This window comes from Hydra vulgaris, chromosome 11 (genome assembly GCF_038396675.1).
Source record: "Hydra vulgaris chromosome 11, alternate assembly HydraT2T_AEP".
NCBI classification, from domain to species: Eukaryota; Metazoa; Cnidaria; class Hydrozoa; order Anthoathecata; family Hydridae; genus Hydra; species Hydra vulgaris.
In genome coordinates this window covers 42921330-42947500 of record NC_088930.1, presented here as the reverse complement: position 1 = coordinate 42947500, position 26171 = coordinate 42921330, and the positions used below count along the sequence as shown (strand labels likewise).

The following is a 26171-nucleotide window of genomic DNA, read 5'->3' as shown; positions in this document are numbered from 1 at the left end:
ACACAGAGTTTTAATTGTATTCCTTTTAATAATGATACAATTAGTATAAAACTGAAAAAAAAATTTACTTATACAACCTTATAAACAAAAAAAACAGCTAAAATTTAAACCAGTAGAATATGATTATTGTTTAAAGGAAGATTCTTAGTTAAATTTTATGATTAAAAAGAATGGAGAGGACCTGTTTTATGTATTGACCAAAACATTTGCAAATATATGCAAAAAAAATTATTTTATTGTTAGGGTCTACAGCTTTTTGGTTTGTTTATAAGCAACATGTTTATGTAGGTACTCTGTTGATATCAAAAGAATATTAAAGTATATATAAAGTAGTGTAAGCAGTAAAATTCAATTAGATTTGTATACAATTTGTGTTAAGCATATAGGGCTTAATTTATAGCTTACAGCATACAGGGCTTAATTTTACAGCATACAGGGCTTAATTTAATGGCCTGACATTGCCACCCTCTGAACTGTTTTTGAGATCTGATTTATGGGGGCAACCAATCATTGTTCATTTTTAATAAAAAAAATCAACAATGTTTATTACCCTCCTCTAGCAGGTCTCAAGAATGGCCTGAGGGGCAGCGATGTTTGATCGTTAAATTGAACCCTGGGCATATAATTTGTTTATGTTTATATTACTATATTTACAATTACTATTCAACTTTATATTTTTTAAACTATGTATTCTTTCTTTAAAAACAATATATAATGTGTTTGCTGTTGAGTTTAAAGTATTATTTGTGTATGTTTTTCATTTGTTTGATGTTGCGTTTAAAATATGACTTATATTTACTATTGAAAAAATAATGATCATACATTATTTCTCCAATAATAAATAAGTCATAATAACAATATATAAAACAAACCTAAATGAGTTTTAAATGTTATTACTACTATATTTAAACTTTTACCTGTAAACGAAAGGCAGACATAACCTGTGGTTCTTTCGAGTGTTTCTTAAACTTATCATAAACTTCCGTTAGCATAGAAACTAGAGGGTCTTTGTTGTTTATTATAAAATCCTCACAGATAATATTTATACGAACTTTATTTAATGCATCTGCCCATGCCATTCCATTACTGTAAGCATTTGTTACCTATTTTATTCAACAATATTGCAGTAAAAAGGAATTGGTTGTTACAATAGATTTACACTTCTCTGAAGTTCAGACTGAACGATCAGAGATTTAGAAGTATCTAGTTTACATATCATCAAAATAGAAAAAAAACTGACCTTATTCCAAAAGTTATTATCGAAAACTTCATTAAAAGGATTTTCCAAAAACGTTTCGTCATCGTACCCACAAGTGATAGATGATATATTCGTAACTAGAGGTATACTCAAATTAGATATTGGATCCTTCTCAGTGACACTCCCGTACATTGTTACTTACTTGTATACAGACTTACCTGTATACAAAAACTGAATACGGAAACAAGTTATTGTCTTTAAACACCGTTCAAAACGTAATTCTTTGTTTTGTCGGAGACCTTATTTGCGATTAATGAACAAATAATTTACATTTGTGAAGTTAATAAGCGAAAGTAAACAAATAAATTTACGATACGTTAACATTTACTTAATTGCGCTTTCTCGAGAAAAAAAAGCAAAGAACTTGTTTTTGTGATATATTTAACCGTGCATAAACATTTTTATTATTCTAAATATTTTTTTTAATATAATTATATGGACTTACACTATTTTTATAATTTCTGAAAGTACTCTATTTATAAACAAGGAATCGTCGTCGCCTTTTGTAATGATAGAAGTTTGTTGCACCTCTTTAGGAAACGCTTGGATAACACTAAACGATATTAACACTAACTTTCCTCTTTTTTTTGAATCTTTTTTAAGCAATTCTAACAAATGGTTTCTGCACAGTTTTTCATTTGCTTTAAAAAAATCAGTAATGTTTTCAATTGACTTTTTGTCTATAAACTGAAATAGTATTGGCGAACAAACAATAATAACTTTATCTGCGTATTTGTTAATAACATTATCCAATTTTTGCTCTTTGTCTTTTCCTTTGGCTTTGAGAATTAACGACTCTAAAGTCTCCAAGAGAAGGTGTCCGCATTTTGAGCGAAGCGCAGTAGCAAAGCGTTCTGTTTCGTTCTCAAGAGTCTTGTCACAATGCAAAAGAACACATTTTGTTAGTTCGTTTGACGATGCCATATTCTATGAAAAAATAAATAAATCAATTGCATATTTTTCAGAGGAACCTTTTACTGAGAGTGATTTTCTAATACACACGGGGCGGATCTAGCATTTTTCGGACTTTGAGAGAGCCAACTTCCAGAAATGGAGCTAACTACAAACATTTATATGTTTATACTTACGTCAAATAAGGATGCTTTGTAAAAAATTGCGTTAATTGGAGCCTGGAAACAAAAAGCCTCAAACTTTTTGACACCCCTGCTCCAAACGTGAGAGCAATAAGTTGATAAAACATTTTTTTACTATTTTCAACTAGACTTATATTCATCGATAAGTATAAATTTGATAGTATTATATTTTAGCGTTCAAAAATTATGACCATATAAACTTTGAACCCCCCCCCCCCCCAATATAGCCCCTAAATTATGGCTATAATTTTGGAACGTTAAGAGATTATACAATCAAATTTAAAATCTATCGATGAATGTAATTCTAATTTTGAATAGTACAAAACATGTTTTATCAATATGGTGCTATCACGTTTGGGGCAGGGGCGGCAAAAAGTTTGGGGCTTTTTTGTTCCTAGGCTCCAATCATCACAAACATAAGCACAAACATATAAATATTTGCAGTATCAAAGATCAAAAAATGCTAGTTCCGCCCCTGGTAAATCGTCAGCGAAACGCCGATATAAATATACTTTTTTGTCCATGCCTTTTCATGCATAATATTTTTAAAATTTATAATGGAGGTTTTGCAGTTTGCGTGACATATACTTTCTAAAATATATTACTTAGTATTGTTATATAACTTATTCATTATCTATTTTAATATTACCTTCTTTTGCTTTGAGCATTAGAATCGATTTTACTTTTATTTACTTAGTGAAGCATTTTTTTTAATCATATCTTAACTGAAGTTAAAAATTTTCACTAGTTGATGATGCCTTAACTAATTGATTAACTAATTATATTATAAGTAATAAAATTATATAATATCATAATAATAATTATATTATAATATCATATAATATTATAATAATTACTATATTATAATATTATAATATATATATTATTATAATAATAAAAATAAACTATTTTCCCGAGTAATAAGTTATAACTCGGGAATATAGTTTTTTTTTATTATTATTATTCATCAAAAAGAAGTAATAAGTTACAGCTTTACGGAATCCAGGGAATCAGAAAACCTTGAAAAAAAAACCCATTTATTTTACACTAGTAAATTCAGGGGTCCGTTTCTAGCAACCATTTAAATATATAAACTTTATTTTTTTTTAAATTCAGAAACTCGTTTCTAGCAACCATTTCCATATATAAACTTTATTTTTTTAAGATCAATAATATAATAACTGCATTAAAAAAATTTTTTTTTTCTACGAAGACTAATTTTCATTCAAAACTATACAAATATATAATTTCTTTTAACATTCAACCAAGTTTGAAAGAGGAAAAAGAATACTTGGTGTAAAAGTTATCACTTTTTAGTATTTTATTATTTTAAGAATTTTTGTTTTGTAAGATAATGTACTTTTCGAGAACCCAAATACACTTGTAGCTTCTCTTAGTTTCATTGTTTTATTAATTTTTAGGTTTTCTTCGTTTATATATCTTTCATATTTCTTTTAAAAATTAAACATTGTTTAAATTTTTAGTAACTTAATTTGCCGATAAAATTGTCAAGAAACCAATAGTACGTTCAAATGCGCCTCGTGAAAATTGTCCAGTGTCCTAACCCTGCTTTCAAAACATATTCCATAAAAGTTTTATGAAAATTTTATGTCTTGAAATTAAACTTTTTATTTATATTGTAGAACATTTCTCTTTCACTAAAAATGTGAAAAATTAAATTCCTTGGAGAAGTAATTTCCATGGTAAAACTTTACGTTTAAAAAATAAAAAATCAGAAAAACTATCAAAAATTATAAAACGTTTTAAAAAAAAGGTTTCATAAATGCCTTTCTAAAAAAATTCCGTAAAGGTTACGTGCAAAAGTATTTCCAATCGACTTGTATATTTAACTTGGTATATAAGTTTGTATTTTTTGAAATTTTCGCATTGCCCTAAACTACCACTGTCCTAAACTGCCTCCCTTTTCCCTAATCTTTGCTGAGTTTGCGACAAAATTTTATTTACAATAAATTGCGATAGTGAATAATAATAATAAATTGCTAGTGATATAGATACCTCTCCCAATAACTTATCGCAAATACAAGTGATGCGGAGTTTCCGGACTTTAGTAGTGATGGTGACGAAGAATTGTTTCAAGTAAAAAGAAGTAGAATTTCAGCAATCGCATTTAGCGACTCTGAAGAAAGTGATCACAAAGTGCTGGACTTGTCGCAAAATGATGTGCCTAAAATTGAACATTTCTAAGGGAAAAGTTGGGTTTCTGTGATGTCACACAATTCTGAGAGCGCAGTTGTTATGGATCAGCTATCTAGTAAGGACGATCTATTTAAATACATGGTGCCAGAAATAAATCGTTACCACGCACAAAATATACAATTATTTAAAAACAATGCAAAATCTGTTGATAAATGTGTCTGTGTTAGAATTTAAAAAATGCTAGATTTACTTCAAATAATGGGTAAAGTTCGCAAAGACACGACGAACGAATATCGGTAGACGGATACAACAATTCAAACTCCAATTTTTGCTCAAGTAATGAGCAGGCATCAATTTTGACAATTATGGTATTCATGACATTTTATTCGATAATGCTAATTGAATGAGAGGATAAATATTGCCTTAATAAGATCCGCTCTATTGTTTCCTTTTTTTGTTAATCTAAATTTTAGGAAGTTTACAAACTGCAGCCAGAATTTAGATGTAATATAAATGAATCAGCCAGAATATAGATGAAAGTATCAAGTCTTGGAGAGTTCGACTATCTTTCAAAATTTAAAATGCTTCAAAAACAACAAAGTACGGAATTCTTATAAGTATGGTTTGTGAAGCTAAAACTGGCTATATTTTTATTTTTCATATATACTATGGAGAAAGTTGATTACAACAAACAATTTTAAACCTTTTCCAGCCATATTTGAACTTATGGCACTACGCATATATGGATAACTATTATCATAGTGTTGACACTTTTCACAACATAGACTCCGGACATGTGAAACTATTCGCACAAACAAAGCACTTTCTCTTTGTTAAAAAAAAAAAGCGAGACTAATAAAGGGGGAACCTATTTTTTGTAGTCGGTAAAACATTTTTACATTGTTGGCAATCAAAAATTTGTTCGAACGATTTCGACAATACATTCAGGCAATATTGTAGAAAGCTGCAATATTGATTGGGTAACAACCCAGTAAACACACAACATCGTAAATACGTCTAAAAAACGTCTTAAAGACTATTAGACGTATTATTACGTTTTTTAGACGTCTTTAAGACGTCGTGTGTTTATTGGGGAAGGAAAGAATATTTAAGCCTATTTGTGAAATTGATCATAAAAAATATATTTGAAAAAGGTGTTGATTGCGCTGATCAAGATTTGTCGTAACAAAAAATGAACTTAAAAAGCTGGGATGTTTCTAATAAATTGTGCGCTAGTTGATAACTTTAGAGTTTTTAAAACAGATCCAAATTAAAAAAAAATAACAAAGTTTTTTTTACATGATATAGCCAAGTAATTGATAAGTGATTTTACTCCAGAAAATGAGAATAGTTCTGCACAAGAACATCTACTACATCCAGAAGAATTGATCCTCAGGAAAGAATGTCAAAGAATGCGAAGAAACATAAATTGGTTAACATTTTTACAGGTGGCTTAAAAGTAAAACCCCAGCGAAAGTGCCGTGTTTGTGCTGCGCTTAGGGTGAAAAAAAAACTTAAATTTCCGTATGTGCTAATATTGTGAAGTGCCACTTCGTAAGAGAAACTATTTTTTTAATTAGCATACTTTAGAAAAGTATTAATGAATCGTTTTTCTACGTAGGTATACGTAGTTAAGTATTACGTATTGTTTCGTAGGTAAGTATTACGTATCGTTTTCTACGTAAAAACAATAAGACAATTCATTTTATGAATGTAAACTTATTAATACAGTTTTATTTTTGAATAAATTATGCAGATAATTTATCAAATAATTTTATTTAAAAATATAAAATAATAACATATAAATATAATATAAAATAAATAAATAAACAATTAATAACATATTAAATATCATAAATAAAATATAATATATAAAACATAAAAATGCAATATATAACATATAGTACACAGATACGTTTAATGTAATACATAAAATATAACAAATAAAATGTATAGTATAAGCATACACTATATAAAGTATACAGATACGTTCAATTATCAAACGCCAAATATTTTATAAAACAAAATTTGTCAGTTTACGACTTGGTTACGTGTACCCGCTCAAAATTCTTTTTTTTTTAGGTTATTTAGGAGCTCCCAAAGGCCCTTACGGTCTTATCACGGAGCACTGCGGGAGAGCATTAAACTAGAGGTTCACGCTTTCTTCCTTACCAATGTCGCTTATTGGGTTGGAGCTGGCGTCGAACTTGGGACCTCCGGTTACTGAGCCAGAACTCTAACCACTGCGCCACGGCTGCTCATAATTCATGGCATTCTTACAAATGTAATTAAAATTTTGGTTGTTTTTTTCAAATAAAAAAAATTTCAAAACTAAAATTGGGTACTAATACCCAACTTGCTGATAAAACAGAAGTCCGTGTAACACCCGAGCCGCTTTAAAAGTGTTAAGAGTATATATGCTCAAAAAATCATAAGGTGCTAAGTGGTATTTATGGCTAAAAAAGGTGCTACTCTAGCACTAAACTTAACATACCAAATAAGCAAATTTAACATCCGAACAAAAGTTATTAGACAAGGCTTCAGCTGCTCAAAAGCACAAAGCTTTTTTTGTTTCACAAGTGATTTTTTTATTCTATTACACAACAAGAAGTAACTAAAATAGATACCGATGATACAGAAAACAATAATTTTGTCAATGTTTGATTTAGGTTATCCATAAGAATAAATTGAACCAAATACACAGCACAACCCAACTAATGGTGAATAAATAAAAGAAAAACTGACGTCAACCCAACGAAAATGAAATAAAAAAGAGAAATAGAGTTAATAAAAGATGCTGACAACGCAAGAGTGATTGCTTTACCCCCAAAAGTTTTGATGAAAAAAATCTATACAATGAACTTAAATTGATAGGGTTTATAGTCATTACGTTTAGATAGAAATATGTTTTAAAAAGATAAAAGGCACGAGTAAAAAATAAAAACATTAAACCACAATTTTTTATCTGAAATATTTAACTACACTTGGCCGATCATTAAAAAAAATTTTAAAGCTGCGTAGTTGCAAAAGTGACAACATTTAAAAAAGTAAGTATTTTATAATGATATAATGACATTTTAATTGTTAATATTGATATTTTAACTCTTTCTAAAATATTTTTACGTCTCATTCTAAAAATTTTTTAATATCATAATTCATCGGCTTTTTTTGCATTTTGCATCCATTTAAGACAACCATGACAATCAAATTAGAACAATCGTGATTTTCAAGTAAAACATTTAACGCATGCGCAATCTCAACATTTTATATTATATATATTTATATATATATATATATATATATATATATATATATATTATATATATATATATATATATATATATATATATATATATATATATATATATATATATATATATATATATATATATATACATATATATATATATATATAATCATCAAAAAAAAAAGGTTTTATTTTAATATATATTTTTATTTTTTTTATTCAATTTTTTAAAATTATTTAAAATTTTATTTTTATTTAAAATATGTCTCTTTCCAATAACCATCCGACCTAAGACTCGCTTTAAAAAAGCTTTCGCAGTGTGTGTAATAGTTCGATAAGTTAACATTAGGAATAGATTAGCGTGCCTCACACATTCTTGTAATAAGTTCATTTTTTCCAGCTGGGGCCGTATTTCTGCGCACGTTGTGTTTAAGATAAAAAAATCTCTTCACACGGATTCAAGAATGGTGAATATGGTGGCAAATGTTTTATTTTAATGTTCTGAGCCCTCATCTCAACATTATGATGAATTCTGAGATTATCCATCACCAGGGTGAATTCTTCTTCTGTCCTCAAAACTCGTACAACTTCATCAATATATTCTTGAAACAAAACTGTGTTGACTGACACACCGACAGCTTCGCAGTGAATAATATTTAAACCATCGACGGCCAATATCATCAAAACGTTACGCTGCCTAGGGAGAATGATTGGGTTTGGTGATACTCGTTTTCTTGCCCATGAATGACTACGAAACATGAGTAAATTAAATGGACTTTCATCAATAAAAACAATACTTTGATAGCGATGAATAGGCGAATCTGAAGTATACCACCTAATATATTCAATTCGAAGATTTTATACATCATCGTCGTTTCTTCTTTCATAAATTGGTCGAGTAATTTTATATGTGTATCCAAGATTGGTCACCCATCTCCAGACAGTTGTAATCGAAACATTTACATTTGAAGCATATTTAATTTCAATTATAGTTGTCGTTGTATTATCGTTTATAAGCTCTTCAATTCTTCTTCTAATCTCTTCATTATAAATAACGTGACAAGCGTCACCTCTAGAACCAGGAAGTGTTGAATTCATTCGATCGTATCTTTTTAAAATTGATTGTATTGTGTTTCGATTAACTCTTGTTAATGATGAAGCTTCAGATTGAGTTTTTCGTTGATCAACGACTAGGTTTACAACAAGATCTCGCATGTTTTAGGAAACGGAATTTCGCGGCATGAAGTTTCAGATTGAGTTTTTCGCGACAATGAAGTTTCAGATAGAATTTTTCTTTGATCAACGACCAATCTCAAAACAAATTTTCGCGCATTTTGGCAAACAGAATTTCGCTGCATGTTTTAATGAAAATCTAATGCACATGCGCTAAATGTTTTTTGTTTTGCCAATACAGTATGTGTATAAAAAATATGTATCGGAATGATTTATTTTAGGTTTAAAAATAATACTACCTATAATTAAAAATGGGAGAGGAGAGAAAAAAGCCCAAATAATGAGAGGAAGTGGCTGATGTTGAAAACATATTTTGTATGACTATTGTCATGCTTAACTCAGCAAGAGAACAGATTAAGTTAAACCCAATTTAAAACATTGCCAAAATAAAATAGAGCATTTACCATATTAGCATTTTTGTTGATTTGTATCTATCAGTGGTCTACACTGAATTTTTAGATGTTTGAGTTTTGACACTTAAAGGCATTGTGCAAACTCCAAACTTTTGTATGTTTATGCTTATATCAAAAAAAAAAGGTTTTGCAAAGAATTGGGGCGATTGGAGCTTGGGAACAAGAAAAACCTAATTTTTGGGCCCACCTAGCCTTTAATGTGGGAGCAACGAGTTTATAAAATATTTTCTTTACTATTTTTATTTAAATTTAAATTCATCAACAAATTTCAAATTTCATACAATAATCTCTTATTTTTCAAAAACTATGACCATATAAAGTTTTAACCCCCTTCAACTTGAGGGGGCTGCAACATTGCAGGGTCATAAAAACTGAACACTAAGAGATTATTGTATGAAACTTGAAATTTGTTAATGAATATGAATTTAGATAAAAACAGTAAAGAAAATATTTTATAAACTCGTTGCTAAACACGTTAAGGGCTTATAAACACGTTAAGGGCTGGGTAAGCCCAAAAGTTAGGGTTTTTTTGATCCCAAGCTCCAATCACCCCAATTCTTTGCAAAATATTATTTTTTTGATATAAGCATTAACATACAAAAGTTTGGAGAGTGCACAATGCCTGTAAGTGTCAAAACTCAAATATCTAAAAATCCAGTATACACCATTGTTTACGTAAATAAAAATTTTTTATATTTTTTTTACGTAAAGCTGACCAATTACTGAGTAAAATGTAATTGCTTTTTTTTATTCACTCGGCCCAATGGTAAATTATTATGATATATAACAATCATACTTACAATATAATTTTCAAAATGAAACTTTCATTGAAAGTGCTTAGTTTAAAAGCTATAAATGCTTATCCTAATAAAATAATCATCTTTGTAAAACAAATATCCAACAAATAAATTCTAACAAGGTTGCAAGCAACCACAATTTGAGTTAGAAGTTAGCTGTAATCAAAGTGGTTTAATGAGTAAGGGAGATGTTAATAGAAAACTGTGAATTGAATAAGTCAGGAAAACATGATGACGTGAAATAATGGGAGTTAAACTCAAGCTTGGAAATCAAAACAGATCCAACTAAATTTTAAAGAGTGATTTTGTCTAAAAGAGAGAAGGTATCATAAGAAGCATCAGCCAAAACTATATAAAAAAATAATTCCATACAAAACTAATATAGAATGGAATCATAAGTAAAAAAATGACGAGCACAACAAAGAGAAGCAATCTTATAAGATGCTAACATTGTAGTGAATTGTATATAAAGTTTTCATGAGAGATTAGTTTTAAAAGATAATGCAAAAATATGTAAAGCAGAACACTCAGAGAGAGTGTTTATTAATGTTTATTAAACTGAATTTATTAATGTAAGAATTTCACCAATATTGTAATAATTTTTAGGAGTAACTGAGTTCTGTTAGGGTTACAATTAACCAGTCACTGCAAGCCCCAAGTAGTAAGTTGGGGCTTGCAGTGGTCTGATCCGATAAGACCACTCCAAGCGTTGAAGTTTTTACAAGTAGTGATCAGATTCAAAATTCTGCTTATTCTAAAAACTATATTATTGATAACAAAATATATTTTTAAACTTTTTTTGAAAACCATGTATAACAAAAAATATTAAAAATTTATTAAAAACTATTTCAAAAAAATACTTATTTCTAAAAACGCCTAAAAAGTTTCAAGAAAGAATAAATTCGCTTATCTAACAACTTTTCGAAATAAAAAATATGACAGGGTGGCCAGCCAATAGCTAATTCAATATTCCAGGATATTTCAAGGACGTCTCAAAGAAAATTTTGGATTTTTTTAAGAATATATTGATCTTTTCTCGACAAGAAAAAAATAAAATATCTTTAAAAATATGCGAACATTAAAACAAACAATAATTAGTAGATGTTAATAATATTGACAGTAACATTAAACAATTTTTTTTTTTACATAAAATACACAATTATCAAATTCAGTACAAATCTACGCAAAATTATTAACTTTGTAAAAAATAAAAACATGATGACCAAGTATTAAACTATTGCAGAAAAAAGTTCCAAGATTTCAAGGAACTATTGCTAAAATGGATGTTTTCTATGACTTTTTAAGGACCTATCAAATTCCAGGACTCTTCCAGGTTTTCAAAGACCGCTGGCCACCCTGTATAAAAATTTCTTGAAGTTGCTGGCAAAAAAAAATATTTTCGGTAATCGCTGATTTTTACAATGTACGAACAACTGCAAAGTTAATAAAAAAAACTTGGTAGCTATGTTATATAAGAAGCTATAGCAAAAAAATATTGCAAATCAATAACTATTATTATTTTATCGTCAATAATTGCGTATTATTATTTTTTTATTGTCAAATAAAACAACTTAAAATCATATTGCAATCAGGTTGGTTAGAGCTAATAATATACTTTACATACTTTTATTTTGCTTTTAAATTTTCCAACTGAAACACGCAGATTTATTTCAAAGTAAAAGTTTAAGTACTGCTTTTTAACAACCCAAAGAAATTTTAAAACGTGAAAAATAATTTTTGCACCTATTAATAGAAGACTTGTAGTTGAAGCCAGCTTTAGACTTTAATTATTTGCTATATTTACTTCATTTACTTAGTTTACATACTTTAGCTAAAATAACAACTCGATAATACAAAGTGATTTGTTTAAACTCTTATTTAAATGTGATGTTACAACAAATGCTCTTTTAAAACTTTTAAAATAATAGCGGTATTTTCATCAATCCCCCATAATGACTACGCTTTAAAAAATTCTATTGTTTCGGTGAAACGTTTGTATGAATATCTGTCCCGAAATAACTTGCTTTACTTAAAATAATTACACTTTTTTAAGTTATTTAAGATTTAAAAAAAATTAAATTAAATTTGTTAATAAAAGATCATCAGAACGTATAATCTTGCATAATTTTTGGTCAAGTTTAATGCGCGATTAAATTACAATTCAAACTGTTAACTAGTTGAAGCGTTGATCTCGCGGGATCACACAAATATTTTAATTTTAAAAAAAGTTTGAAATACGTCTATCTAATCTATTTTGACGAAAGGCAAGAAATTGACGCATTAATTTATATATATATATATATATATATATATATATATATATATATATATATATATATATATATATATATATATATGTATATATATATATGTATATATATATATATATATATATACATATATATATATATATACATATATATATATATATATATATATATATATATATATATATATATATTCATACTTATATTTATATATAACATATATAAATTATATATTTATATTAAGTACCGACTTTCGATTGCTTATTGCCTTTGGCTTTGCAGAAATAGAGATTTACTATTTATATTCTCTCTCTATATATATTTTACTGGATTTTTAAATATACATATATAAAAACCCAGTAAAATATTTGGTTCCTTAACAAAATTTAATTTAACTTTACGTGTTTTGACCGTTGTCAGTTCTCACTTAATCTAGCAATTAATTTATCACTACCTTTCAGACAAGCTACAGCTCTGAAACTATCAATATCATATGAAGATTTTAGTGGAAAAGCTAGTGTTGTCACATTTTAAAAGTTTTGAGTCTTTATATAAAGCAAAAAAAAAGGAATTTCAAATAAAAATTATAAAAATTTTATTTTTAATTAAACTTAAAATAAATTAATCAAATTTTGATTTTTTTCCTCATCTTTAGTTTTGTTTGCTTAATATAAAATCTTTTATTAATAATCAGTAAATTCTTTCTCAAAACTTTTTAAATGTGACAACGCCTTATACTAATTGATATTTTAGTTAATTAATTATACATTTTTCGTTCTTAAAGCGCTATTAAATTTATTTATTTTTTTCGTTTAGAACCGTATTGCAACTTGGGGAGCGAAATAGTTTCGCTTGGAAACAAATTTTTGTTTTTGATCATTATTTCAAAAAATTTAATCTTAAAATGTTAATATGTTGCAATACTAAAAATAAAACTTTATTATAAACACTTTGGTATATAAAGGTTTTATTTTTTACAACTATATCCGTTTGGCGAACAAGCTTTCTTTCTTGACTTCAAAACGTCGCACAGTGGAAAATAAAGGTCTGTTTTGGATCAAAAATCAATAACTTTTTTGTTACTAAAGATTGAGTGTTGAAATTTTGCATAAATATAAAGTAGTATATGAAGCTTCTAAAGAAATATATTTTATAAAAAAAAATTTAAATGTAAAATTTGTAAATAAAAATCAAAATATTCAAAGTTTTCATTTTTTATTTTATTTTTAAATAAACGAGTTCTTTTTAATTATATGAAAAAACTTTGAAAGTATTCGAAAAGCAAAAAATACATAACATGCTTATTTAATTGGAAAATGTATTCATATTAAAAATATATATATATATATATATATATATATATATATATATATATATATATATATATATATATATATATATATATATATATATATATATATATATATATATATAAAGCATTTATACGAGCTTTTGGCTAAACTCTAGGCTAGAAACAAACACCTACTTTTTGAACTTTTTTAAAAAACATTTAAAAATGTTTTTTAAAAAAGTTCAAATGACAAAAAATGTTTAATGATATTTTTTCTGTGAAGTAAATTTTTGTGTACTGAAGACGGCATATAGTTCAAGGTATAATTACTCACATAAATGTGGGCAGTTTCTGTAGCATATGTACCAAAGCTTTCAGCATTTATCATAACACCTAAGGAGAGAGCTTGTATATTTATGTAAAGTCGATTAATCAAATTTTTTTTTACTCCAGTGATTTCAGGAGAGCAGCTTGCATTGTAAAAAATTTCCTAGCAACCATTACCATCATTGGTATAACCACTTACTTGTTTCGGTTTGCTGACGGTTAACCCTAGCTGCTCACGAAAGTGTTTTTGTACCAAGGTCTTCTTTTTTTTCTTTCGTCATTTTTTTTTACTTTTAGCTGACCATGTTTGGAAAGACATGTTGTAGAAATATGAAGTATTTTTCCATACACCAAATCTAGGCATGTAGTGTGGACAGTCCGTATTAATACGAACTTTAATTTTCGAGCCTAGCAGACACTTTAGTCAAATCGTTCATTTATCGTGTAGCTCCACCTATTGTACATGTAGACGCAGAAGGCGTATCCGTTAATACCTGAGCCACTTTCCTATCTATCATTGTTAAAAAAAGTTCATGTTTCACAAGTATTCCATTACAACGTTTGTAAAATATAGAAGGCCGTAAAGAGTATATTTATATTTTAACTTCATTTACAACAACCAATAATAATACCAATAATAGAATGTATGTCCATCAAAATTAATTCTCAATAAAAAATAGTCAAAATAACTTACGCAAAACTATTGTTGTAAACAGATATTGTCTGAAACCACGATAAAAAGCGGTTTTCTGTTTTCTGACTTTTAACACTTTTTTATTTATAATTTTAGAAACCGCAAGTATCCGCACCTGATTTTTAATAAACCAATTTTATAGACATTTAAGCTACAAATCAATTACAAAAATAAAGCGTGGGGAAGTGTAGGTGACTACTAAAAATATTGTAAACTTTAAGATTTTTTATTTTCTAGCTCATTTTGTAGTTTAATTAATTATTAGTAAACAAAACCATATTATTAAAGATATGGTTCTAAAATATGTTCTAAAATCTCCATAACATGATGCTTTCAAAAATGTATAACACTTAATACTTATTCATAAAAAGTTTTATAGAAAGTAACTCTTAGAGTTACTTTCTATAAAACTATACTTATAAACTACTACTTTCTATTATCTTTTTACATAAAATTTGCTGAAATCTCTACATTATAGTAAAGATTAACTATTAAACTATTAAAAAAAATTAAAATATAATTTCTGCAGTGAAATTGAAATTAGAGCAAAAAACATTTATGGTACGTTTTTGTAGTACTATTTTCCACTGTGCGTCGTTTAGCGAAAGAGCTCGTTTTGCAACTGCGACTTCCCTAAGTGCTACTTTCATATGTAGCGAAATAGTTTTATTTCTTAATTCAACTTGCAAAAGGGTAACTTTCTTAAGTAACATTTGCGAAAATGAACAGTTTTAAATGTTTTGTAATATTTGGTACGAAAAAAAATAATCCTCAATCTCAGTAAAATATTTAATAAGTTTAAATAAAAAGTGTTACATTTTTTTTTATTTTATTTACAATACGACTTAAAATTAAAAAAAAAAATTTAAATATAAGTAATAAATGTAAAAAGTGATATCGCTTTTTAACGAAAGGAAAAACTGAAAAATAAAAGAGAGTATTTCAAAAATAAGATAAAATTTGAGATACGTCATAAAAAAGTAATTATTTTTTTAAAATACTTTTAAAAGTTTGAACTGAAGTTGTAGTTTTACTATTATTCGGAAGAAAAGTTTTCCACAAATTTGGCTCTCGGTATGTTATTGAGAACTCGAATTGTTTAACAAAGATTTTGGTACCTGATAATTATGCAATGAATGCATTGTTTGATATTTATGATCTATAATAAAGAAAAGGCTTTCAAAAATATTTAGCAGCATATAATATTTTAATCTAAACATGATCAGAAGTATGTTATAAATATTTAATTGATTAACATTAAGCACTCTAAGCTTTCTAAGCACTGGTGATTGGCACTGGTGTATTTATTATCATTTAATATAAGACGGCTTGCTTGTTTTTGTTTCTTTTAAGATACACGTTAGTCTATATAGATAAGTGCTTGCCCAGGCAATGTTGCATTAACTAGTATAGCTATGAGTAAATGAAAAGTAAATTGATTTTATACAGTTTTTATTCAACATATATCTAGTTTTATACAAAACTCTAATACTTTTTAAAGTTTAATTTTTTTTAAGATTACTGCGCTCTTTCCAACATATTTGCTCATTGATTAAAACGCCTAAGAATTTAACACAGAATGTCCGTTGCAACTTGGCTTTTCCATTGAAATATCCGTTTGTTGAAAAACTAGCCAATCTCACGCGGATGCTGAAAAACCGTCAAATCTTGGATCCTTCACTTTTCTGTTCAATAGTAAATAACGGCGACTGGATTGAATCAAAATTGTGATTGCGGATATAGAATTGTTCTAGTCTTTTCACTATTATCCAGCGCACTCATAAGAAAAGTCAATAGTCTGATTGATTTATATGACAAAAACAAAAAAAGAAATAAATTCACTGCAACACCTTCTTATTTACTTGATGCCACCAACGTTAACCGAGAATGGAACAGTACGGAGGATAAAAAACTCTACCAGAGGTAATTTAAAAGTGGAGGATTGGTTGAAAGAATATAAAGTGGTTATGCTAAAGAATAACCAAATCCGGGGCAATTTATAAGGAAGTACACCATGTAATAAATGAATATGATGCTCGGGAAAATAATTTTAATTTGCCACAACATCGTAGTAAATACTGGTTGTTTGTACGGGATTGTAAAGCTCATACAAGATGGTGTCTTGAGCAAGGGCTATTAGAAGCCACAATATATTGGCTGTCAGCACCGTATACTCGACCTCCTTCTGAAGCATGTCAAGAATTTTCTTATTCAATAGCCAACGAGCAAAGCAGTTCTTAACTATTCATTCATTGACAAATTAGCACAAAACTATGTTTCTCTTCAGACTGATTAAGGCAATGTTGCGAAAGATGATGTTAACTCAGGCAAGAACCCTGAACAACAAGATAATTTCATATTCTTATATAAACTGACAATATGTAATGCATATTGGCATTACAAAACCTGAACTCAGCTATTTCTTAATTGACAGATTAGCAAAAAACTATGTTTTTTTTCACACAAATTAAGGCCTCCTAAATTTTGTGGTCATCGATGCAAACAGACGTGTTTAATAGTAACATTTAAAAATGAAAAGTCTGTATTAATAAAATAAGTTACAAATTTAAAAGAATGGACAAAATTAAAAAAGAAGCAAAAAGAGTCGGATTAAAGAATGAAGGTTCAGAAATATCTGTAAAACGAGTACGCGAAATTTTTAAAGAAATGTTTGAAAAACATCAAAAAGATATTTTCAACATAGTTAGTAAAAATCTTAAGCTAACATACGATAGAGTTAATGGTTTAGCAAAAGAATTAATGGTTTAGCAAAAGAATTAATGGTTTAGCAAAAGAATTAATGGTTTAGCAAAAGAATTAATGGTTTAGCAAAAGAAATAATATCAATTAAAAAAACTATAGAAAAAAAAAACACGATAAAAACAGAACTTTAAAGGACTAAAAAAGCACTTAAACAACACAAAAAACAACAAAATCAACAAATTAAAAGCTAAAACGAAAAGCAACAAAACGAATCACAGGAAAAAAAATCCAAAGAAGTGGCAAAACAAATTAAATTTAAAACAGTAAGTGCAGAAAAATAAAAAATAAAAAACAATGACAGCTTGAGGATAGACAACGCAGAAATAATTTGCGACTTGAACATCTTCCTGAAAACGAATTCGAAAGTTGGTAAGAAACGGAGGTAAATGTTTTAAATATATTTGAAAATAATTTTAAACTAAAAGTTAAACACATAGAACGCGCTCACAGAACCGGAAAATCTGATCCAAAAAAGCATTGAGCAATTGTAATGAAATTATTAAGCTATAAAGATAATGTTAAAGTACTTAAAAATGCAAGAAAACTTTTTTTTATTTTGTTATTTAAGTGCCTCAAGAAGACGTAACGGTCTCGTCACAGCACCGCGGAAGTACATATAAATACACGCCTCCTTCCTTGCAGTGACGCAAAAATATGTCTAGAGTTCGTTTCGAACCTGGATCTCCCGATTCTAAAGCTAGCGCTCTAACCAGTGCACCACGGCTGCATTACTGAAAGGAACTGGGTCTGAAATCACGGCCGCAAAACTGAAAGGAACTTGGTCTGAAAGGAACAGGGTTGTATATCAATAAAAACTACTCGCTTGATACTTCGCTTTAAAGGAAGAAATTGTTCCAAGAAATGAAGAAGCGCAGAACGAACAGTACTTTGTAGTTGTTCATGACAAACTTATTATTAGTGATTTAAAAAAAACAAATACAAACACGTAGTTATGTTCTTTTATTCGCAAACATATTTTTTGTTACTACTTTTTTAACTTTATTTGAAAAATCACGACTAAAGAAACCGCTAATAAAAACGTTAGAAATTTTTTCTGTATCATATATTAAAATCAGTGCTGGACAGGCCCACCGGGATACCGAGAATATCCGCATTTGACCTATTGGCCAAATATCCCCATGGGTTTACTGGCCAACAAATATACTAAATTTTTTTTCTTTTATTTATTTTACTCTTCACTTTTTTCACTTTTGATCAAATTTATTTATTTTTTGTCGTCTGAACGACCCGTTAGTTGGTCAAATCAAAACAATAATCATGTCAATTATTGATTAACGGTAATTTATCTTTCTTTATATTAAGTGGTATGATTTGTGTTGAAGTTTTTAATTAGTTTAAACATATCATAATAAAGTGAAATAAAGTTAAAATTATAAATACTTGAATTTGGCTTAAAATAAATAGCAATAACCTAAGTATCAAAAAAAGCTTCGAAATCTAAGTATCAACAAAACGAAACCTAAGTATCAACGAAAGTTTTGATTATTTTATAATTCAATTATTATTATAAATTTTAATTCAAAATATTTGAATTGTGACCTGTCAATCTTTAATTTACTGAATTATTAAACTTAAGTTAAAAGTTTTATTTTTCACTTTTCTGTAAAGAAAATGATTATACTAATAAGGAAAAGGTGGTTGTGATAAAATAAAAATTAAAAGACAAAATCTAATGGAAATTAAAGGAAAAGTTGTTACAAATTATCAAACATATTTGGAACTCAATATTTTAAAGATACTTGGAAGCCCTGTTACGTACCTAGTAGAAATCCTATAATCATGATCAGATCAAACATTTTTAATTCTTGTATTGTCACAATCACATAACATAACAAAATTAATTGATAAACAAGGAACTTTAGTTATAACGGATATCACACAAAAGACAAATCTCACTATTTAGTATCTTAAATTCGTGTGCTGTTTTTTTTTAAAAAAAAATCATTCAAACAGTTTAACGTAAGCGAGAATTAAGTAAATTTTAATTTATTTATAACTATTGAAGAAATGCGTTGGTGGGCCAAAAAAAATTTTTTAAGAAAAATGTTTGCCCTGGAAAAAAAGTTCTATAGATTTTCTATAAACTTTTGGAACATATGACCTATATAAGTTATATAAAAATGCTATAAAATTTCTATAGAATGTCTATTAATTTCTATAGAAATTGCAATAAAACTTTTAATTCTATAAAATAAAAAGTAGAAAAAAATGCTCTATTGGAATTTCTATAGAAATTAACAGAGATTCTATAGAAATTCTATAGAATTCTATAGAATTTCTATAGACCATATGTTCCAAAAGTTTATAGAAATTCTATAAAATTTTTTTCCTTGGTGGTTTATTTAATAGTAGATTCGGAATTAAATTTTTTGTCAATTTCCTGCAAACTTTCTATAAAATCTCTATATTCGAAAAGTTTAACAAAGAAGTTAGACATCGAGGAAACTTTATTTTGATTGCATTTAAAAAATTTCGTATTGTTTTAACAACTCAAGTATTTTAAAAAATATTTGAAAAAGCAACAATTTTTCCATTATACCTACAATGTATAACAACTTACATCAGATATGGATATTGCATTTGTATTTGGTACGGTAAGAAATATGGTGGCAAATGAAAAATTGGACAACGGAAAAATCGAAATTCAAATTGAAACAATGTTACTTCCAAAATATGGTTTTTTGAGAGTTGAACGATGGATTGAGGAGTAAAGTGGTTTACGACTTTAATAATTTTAAATTAATAATTTTTGTTCACTGTATCACTTCACTGTATCGGATGATTTTGTCCCACTTTACCCAGATAGTATGATTCCTCTAAATCAAAAATATATATACTTTATTATAACGCGCTGTGAGCTTTGGGAGATTGAATCAGTGCCTGAAATGATGCTTTATTTGTTAAAACTTGTTTAGTGCAGTAAATACATTATAAAAAAAAGATATTAAAGCTGTTCTAAAAATATTTGTCCCGTATCCCACTTCTCTCCACCCTTCTCTACTTTAGCAAGAGATAAAAGTTGTTTGTTTAATGATGAAGAAGATGAAGAATAGATTAATACAGTAAGATCATGGAAATCATGCAAATAGTATCGTGATTACAGTTTTTCAAAAACTCCATCTGTATACATTAGCATTCTTAAACTTATTTTTAGCGTACAGGTTTGTAAATACTTTATCATCAACGCATGTATCTTGTGAGAGATTTTTTTCAAGGTTAAAATATATTTTAAATTGACTCAGAAATTGTTTCAAGACAAAGTCAAAAACATTTGGAAGCATTTATGCTCGTGGCGTGCGAAAAAGATATTCTAAATAACATTGACAATTAATAATTAGTAAGTAATTGATATAATGAGAGAAAAAGTGAAAAAATGATAAATAATAGTACTAATTTAATTGTTTTTGATTAATTTTAATTTTTTTTGTAATTGTTAAAAAAAACAACTCTTTTTTAATATTTTAATAAATATCCCAGTAAACACAGATTGGTTTAGAATTGGTCAATATTTAATCGAAATCGGTCGAAAAAAAGATAAAACGTTTAGCGACCTATTATTGACTAAAAATTGACGCTTGATTTGAAATGTATATTTCAAACTTTTTTATATATACGTTTACTAAACGTCGATCTAACGTTTAGAATATCGACTTACATTAGTCAATATTGTAAACCTTTAATCGACCTTAATTAAACGTAAACATTTATAGATTTAAAATCTACGCTTTAAATCTTTTAATTTATACGTTTGTTAAACGTCAATCAAACGTTTACAATATTGACTAATATAAGTTGTTATTCTAAACGCTTGATCGACGTTTAATAGACGTTTATTATATTATAATATAGCAATATAGACATTGGTCAGAAGACTCACATAACAGCTTTAGTCACGCGGTTTAAATAAGCATAATTAAAACAAAATAAAAAAAATTATTAAAAAATTACTTTTTATTGGCTAAATAATTAATTTAAATGCGTTTACAAGATTCACTTCCTTACAACAACTGAAAGCAAAACGACTGGTTAATAAATAATAAACGAGTGTCGGAAACTAAAAAAGTTAAAAATCTCTTATCGCGACAATCTACCTTCCTAAATGCCAACAACTTAATGGACTCAGATGTTTTAGAAATTATTGATTGCAACATTGACAAAGTTAAAAAATATGAGTTGCTGGTCTCTTGTTATGAAAGTCCTGCTGCAAGAACTTTTTTCGTAAGTTTTATAAACACTTTAAATTCATTTTGTAAGCGTTAGTATGATAGTGTAGCAGTAGGTATTCATCTTTGCATTAATTAAGAGGTTTAATAAATAAATTTTTAAATTTTTTTAATTTTAGATGCATATTAGCTTAATTTGCTAAAGAAAATTGGTTGAACAGAGCTGGTAAAAGCCACTGCATATAATATGGCTCGACTTTCGAAATTTTTCATGTTTATTTTTGTACAGATGGTACAGGAAATTTTGGAAACTTCCATTCAGAAAATCCTCTATATGTAAAGTTGTTCTTTGTAATTCTAATTTAATTTTATGAATTTAAATTATTTTAATTAAAATAGTTTTTTGCGGTTACAAATCAGGTTACGAAATAAGACGATCAGGATAAGAATGTAGAAGATGATGTTGCACAAACAGGTGCATGATAAACAAGTGGTAGACGGTATTCTAGGAAGATTTTTGATAATACATAAACCAGTGATCCAAAATATTTGTTTATGAGTTTATTAATTTTATAAATAATCTTAATATTAATGTAAACTTTTATTTTCTCCTGAGATTATATTTAAAAAATATTTGATAGAAATTCTTTAATATAATATTTCCACTGCCAAAAGCTTGATCATTTAATTTTTTTTAATTATTGAAACATAAACAAGCACAGTGCACAAACATTTTTTCTCTAAACCCCCATGATGAAAATGTTTTATATAAGTTTATAACTTTATACATAGTTTTATAAAATAAAAGTATAGTATAAGTAGTATAGTATAAAAGTTTATAAACATATTATAATAGTTATAAAAAATACAAAAAATAAGACCAGGTCTTTTATAACTATATCTTATTTATAAATTTCATTACTTTTACAACTATATCCTATTTATAAATTTCACGACCTATATAGCTCTTATTACTTATATAAAGTTAAAAAGTTACAACGTAATTTTAACTAATATTAGTTTTAAAGCTTAAATAAATCAAATTTACGTTAACTAAATCAAAGAAACTAATCGACAAGTTTAATATACGTTTACTTAGACTAAATCTAAACGCTTTATATACGTTAATTAGACTAGATTTAAATGTAAATTAGACAAAATCTAAACGCTTTATATACGTATAATAATCATATAATAGACGTCTAAAATACGTTTGAATATAGACGTTTTATGGACGTTTGTTCTAAACGTTAATCTGGATTTCATTCTAAACGGATAATTGACCAAATCTGAACCTTTTGTTGAAACGTTGTTTTGACGTTTAGTAGACGTTTGTGTGTTTACTGGGATGTTTACGAATTTCTAATGAATTTTTTTTTCTTAAATTCATTATTTGGGCCTGCTTCCAAAATTCCTTGTTTGCTTGATAAATCTTTCTTATACCCTTAATTTTTTTTAAAAAAATTAACTAATTTAAATTCATATTATTTAACTTTATTCAATAAATTGATAAAAAACCTCTTTGATTTTTTTTTAATATAACACATACATTTTGTAAACATATGGTTTTAAACCATATTATAAAGATATTATCTCCTCTGCAAACTTTTCAACGTTAAATTTAGGTCCAGCTAGACAGTGATAAAATTTTGCGCTCAACGTTGTTTTGACTTAAAATAAACTTTTATATTTGGAGCCAAAACTGCAATAAATGGAGACGTTTAAATGTAATGTAATCTAACTCAAAAAACGCGTTCAAAGTTTAAATCGCGTCTAAAAACGAATCACGTTAACGTTATTTAGACGCTTATTCACCGTTATTTATGCCGTTTAATAAACGCTTAAAGTGTAACACAATTTAGGATGGGATAGAAAAATGCTAAACTTGCGTTGAAAAAGTGTTAATAATCAACGTTGATGAAAGTGTAAGTTTGCGACGTTGATAAAGTGTCATACTGACTTTCCAGGAAAAAAAGTTCTATAGAATTTCTATAAACTTTTGAAACACATTGCCTATAGAAATTCTATAGAATTCTATAAAATTTCTATAGAATGTCTATTAATTTCTATAGAAATTGCTATAAAACTTTATTTTCTATAAAATAAAAAGTAGAAAAAAAAGTTCTATTGGAATTTCTATAAAAATTAGCAGAGATTCTATAGAAATTTTATAGAATTTCTATAGACCATATGTTCCAAATGTTTATAGAAATTCTATAGAACTTTTTTCCTGGGTTTGACTTCAATTTTGACTTTTACATTAATGAATTTGGAAAATATAATAAAATGGGTGAACATTGTTATGGGAAAAGAATTCTCCAGCGGTATCTTAATTTCAATTTTTTTTAAAGAAGACCAAGCTTACAAGACGAGTTGGGTTGTTAATATAAGTTGGAAAAATACAAATATGTGTTGGCATGTTTTCTATTTTTGTTTGATGATATGTTTTATTGTGATAAAAATAACCATTTATCATAATAAAATTTTTTTTACTAGTCAATTATTATATTTAAATTACACTTTAATAGTACATAATTTTTAATAAGATTTTAAACTGCATACTATAATATTATTTGTGAATGTTTCTTTTTGATACGCAGCGAAAACCATCCTTAAATTGCTTTACATATCATTAGGAATTATAAAGTTTTCAGCTAGTTATACAAATAATTTTGTAAACGATTTTTACGATTTATAAAGAGTGCAACAGTAAGACTTTTTTACAAAAGTTTTTTTCCTATTTTAGTTTTTAAATTAACGAAAATGAAAAAAAAAAGTTATAAATAAGAAGAAATAAAATAAACTCGAATATACAAAATAAAAATAATAATAACAAAAATATTTACCAATATTTAATATCTGTTTTTCTTGAAAAAACCCATTAGTTAAAAACTACTAAAAAAAACTCTTCTTCTTCTTCGATACTCTTACCATATGTTTCGTAGCAAAAAACGCAAATAAATATTTAAGATCTTAAGCAAATATATTATTTATGCAAGAAGTTGAGATAAAAAAGCAGATTGTATAAATTCAATTTTCACATTTATTAAAACAAATATCAGCGGAAACGTATAACAAAAAAATAAATTAGTTCTTCTATTACCTTTAAAATAACATACAAAAATAACTTTACCCCATTAACAAAATGACCCTTTATTTATTAAAATAATAAAATGTAGTCAAGATAAATATAGAAAACAATGCTATAAAGCAGGAGTCTTTTTCATTTTGTATTAAAAAAAGCCATTTAATTCTTGTAATTTTTTGTTTGTAGAAAAACATTTTTTTTTTGCTGTTTGACAAAGTATACAACATTCATTTGATAGAACTCCTTCTGCTTTACAAAACTGCGCTTACCTTCTTTTCAAGTAGCTTAACTTTTTATAATTGATAGCACGGTAATGCTTAACAAAAATCAAATTTTGACAATTTTGGCGCCAACGATACGTCCCGCAAACGGAAGACAAAAACGGCAATCATATCATGAGCGCTTTTTGTACTGAATTGTTCAGAGCTTACATAAAAAGATGAGTGCACAAAAGTATAAAGCAAAGAAAGGAGTGACTGTCTCGAGAAAATATGCCAAGAATCGTGCCTGAATACTATTCAAAAAAGGTTTGCATTTTGTGGGACTGGGAAGGCATATTGCACTGTGAAATGACGGGTTATCATTTTTTCCATATAAAGGACGTTACTTTTGACAATAAAGAGAAACTGGATTAACAAATTTTTTGATACCAGACAGGGCTATTTTTACAACAGCATTGACAAAATGGTTAAACTTTCTTTATTGAAATATCTGCTTTAAATTGTTTAGCAACGTTGTTAAATTGTTAAAAAATTTATCACTTATAACAACTTTGCAACGAAATGATACAATTACCATAGATATTTATGGTATTTAGATAATAGAAATGTTTGCACATTAAAAATATATGGCATGTGGTAATTTCCGTTTCTTCAAAGATATTAGGAAGACTGACTGTATATTAAAAAACTTAAATTTTAGAAAAAATTATTTTTTAAGATTTAGGAAAACTTAAAACTAATTTTTGATTTCTGTACTTTTTTGTAAGCAAAAAGTTACAGAAACTACAATATATATAAATAGATACGAAACGAATTTTTTAGAATAGCGGTAGTTTAAATTTTTTCATTTGTTATTATAATAGATATAACAGATTTTTAAAAAGTGATTTTTTTACATTAAAAAATTAATTCTGTCTATTAAAAAATTAATTCTGATTTTTTATTTAATGAACTTTCATGATTCAAATGAGTAATGATTTCAAACTTTTTATTGAAAACATAACATACAATTGTATGCTACGTTTTCAGCAATATCATTTGAGATTGATAAAATCATTCTAGAAAAAAGCTGATTTTAGAATAGACCAGTTTAGTTTAAACTTATGACTTTTTGATCCCAAGTATACTTTGACAACA

General features: G+C 27.2%; 1 protein-coding gene and 1 long non-coding RNA gene across 2 annotated transcripts in view; both read right to left on the bottom strand.

Moving 5' to 3' along the window:
- The window catches only part of LOC100201836 (uncharacterized), a 48437-nt gene extending 46945 nt beyond the window's left edge, over positions 1-1492 (bottom strand). Inside the window, exons 1-2 of the mRNA XM_065808909.1 lie at positions 1241-1492; positions 918-1103 (exon numbers count right to left, since the gene is read on the bottom strand). Of these exons, the coding sequence (XP_065664981.1) occupies positions 918-1103; positions 1241-1390 (336 nt within the window). The 5' untranslated portion in view covers positions 1391-1492. The remainder of the gene's footprint in view (positions 1-917; positions 1104-1240) is intronic.
- A 130-nt stretch (positions 1493-1622) lies between these two features.
- On the bottom strand, positions 1623-24703 carry LOC124813679 (uncharacterized). Its single transcript, XR_010641509.1, has 2 exons — positions 24572-24703; positions 1623-2185 (listed from the first exon to the last, which is right to left on the bottom strand). It is a non-coding gene; the product is annotated as an uncharacterized LOC124813679 (long non-coding RNA).
- Between the last annotated feature and the right edge of the window lie 1468 nt (positions 24704-26171).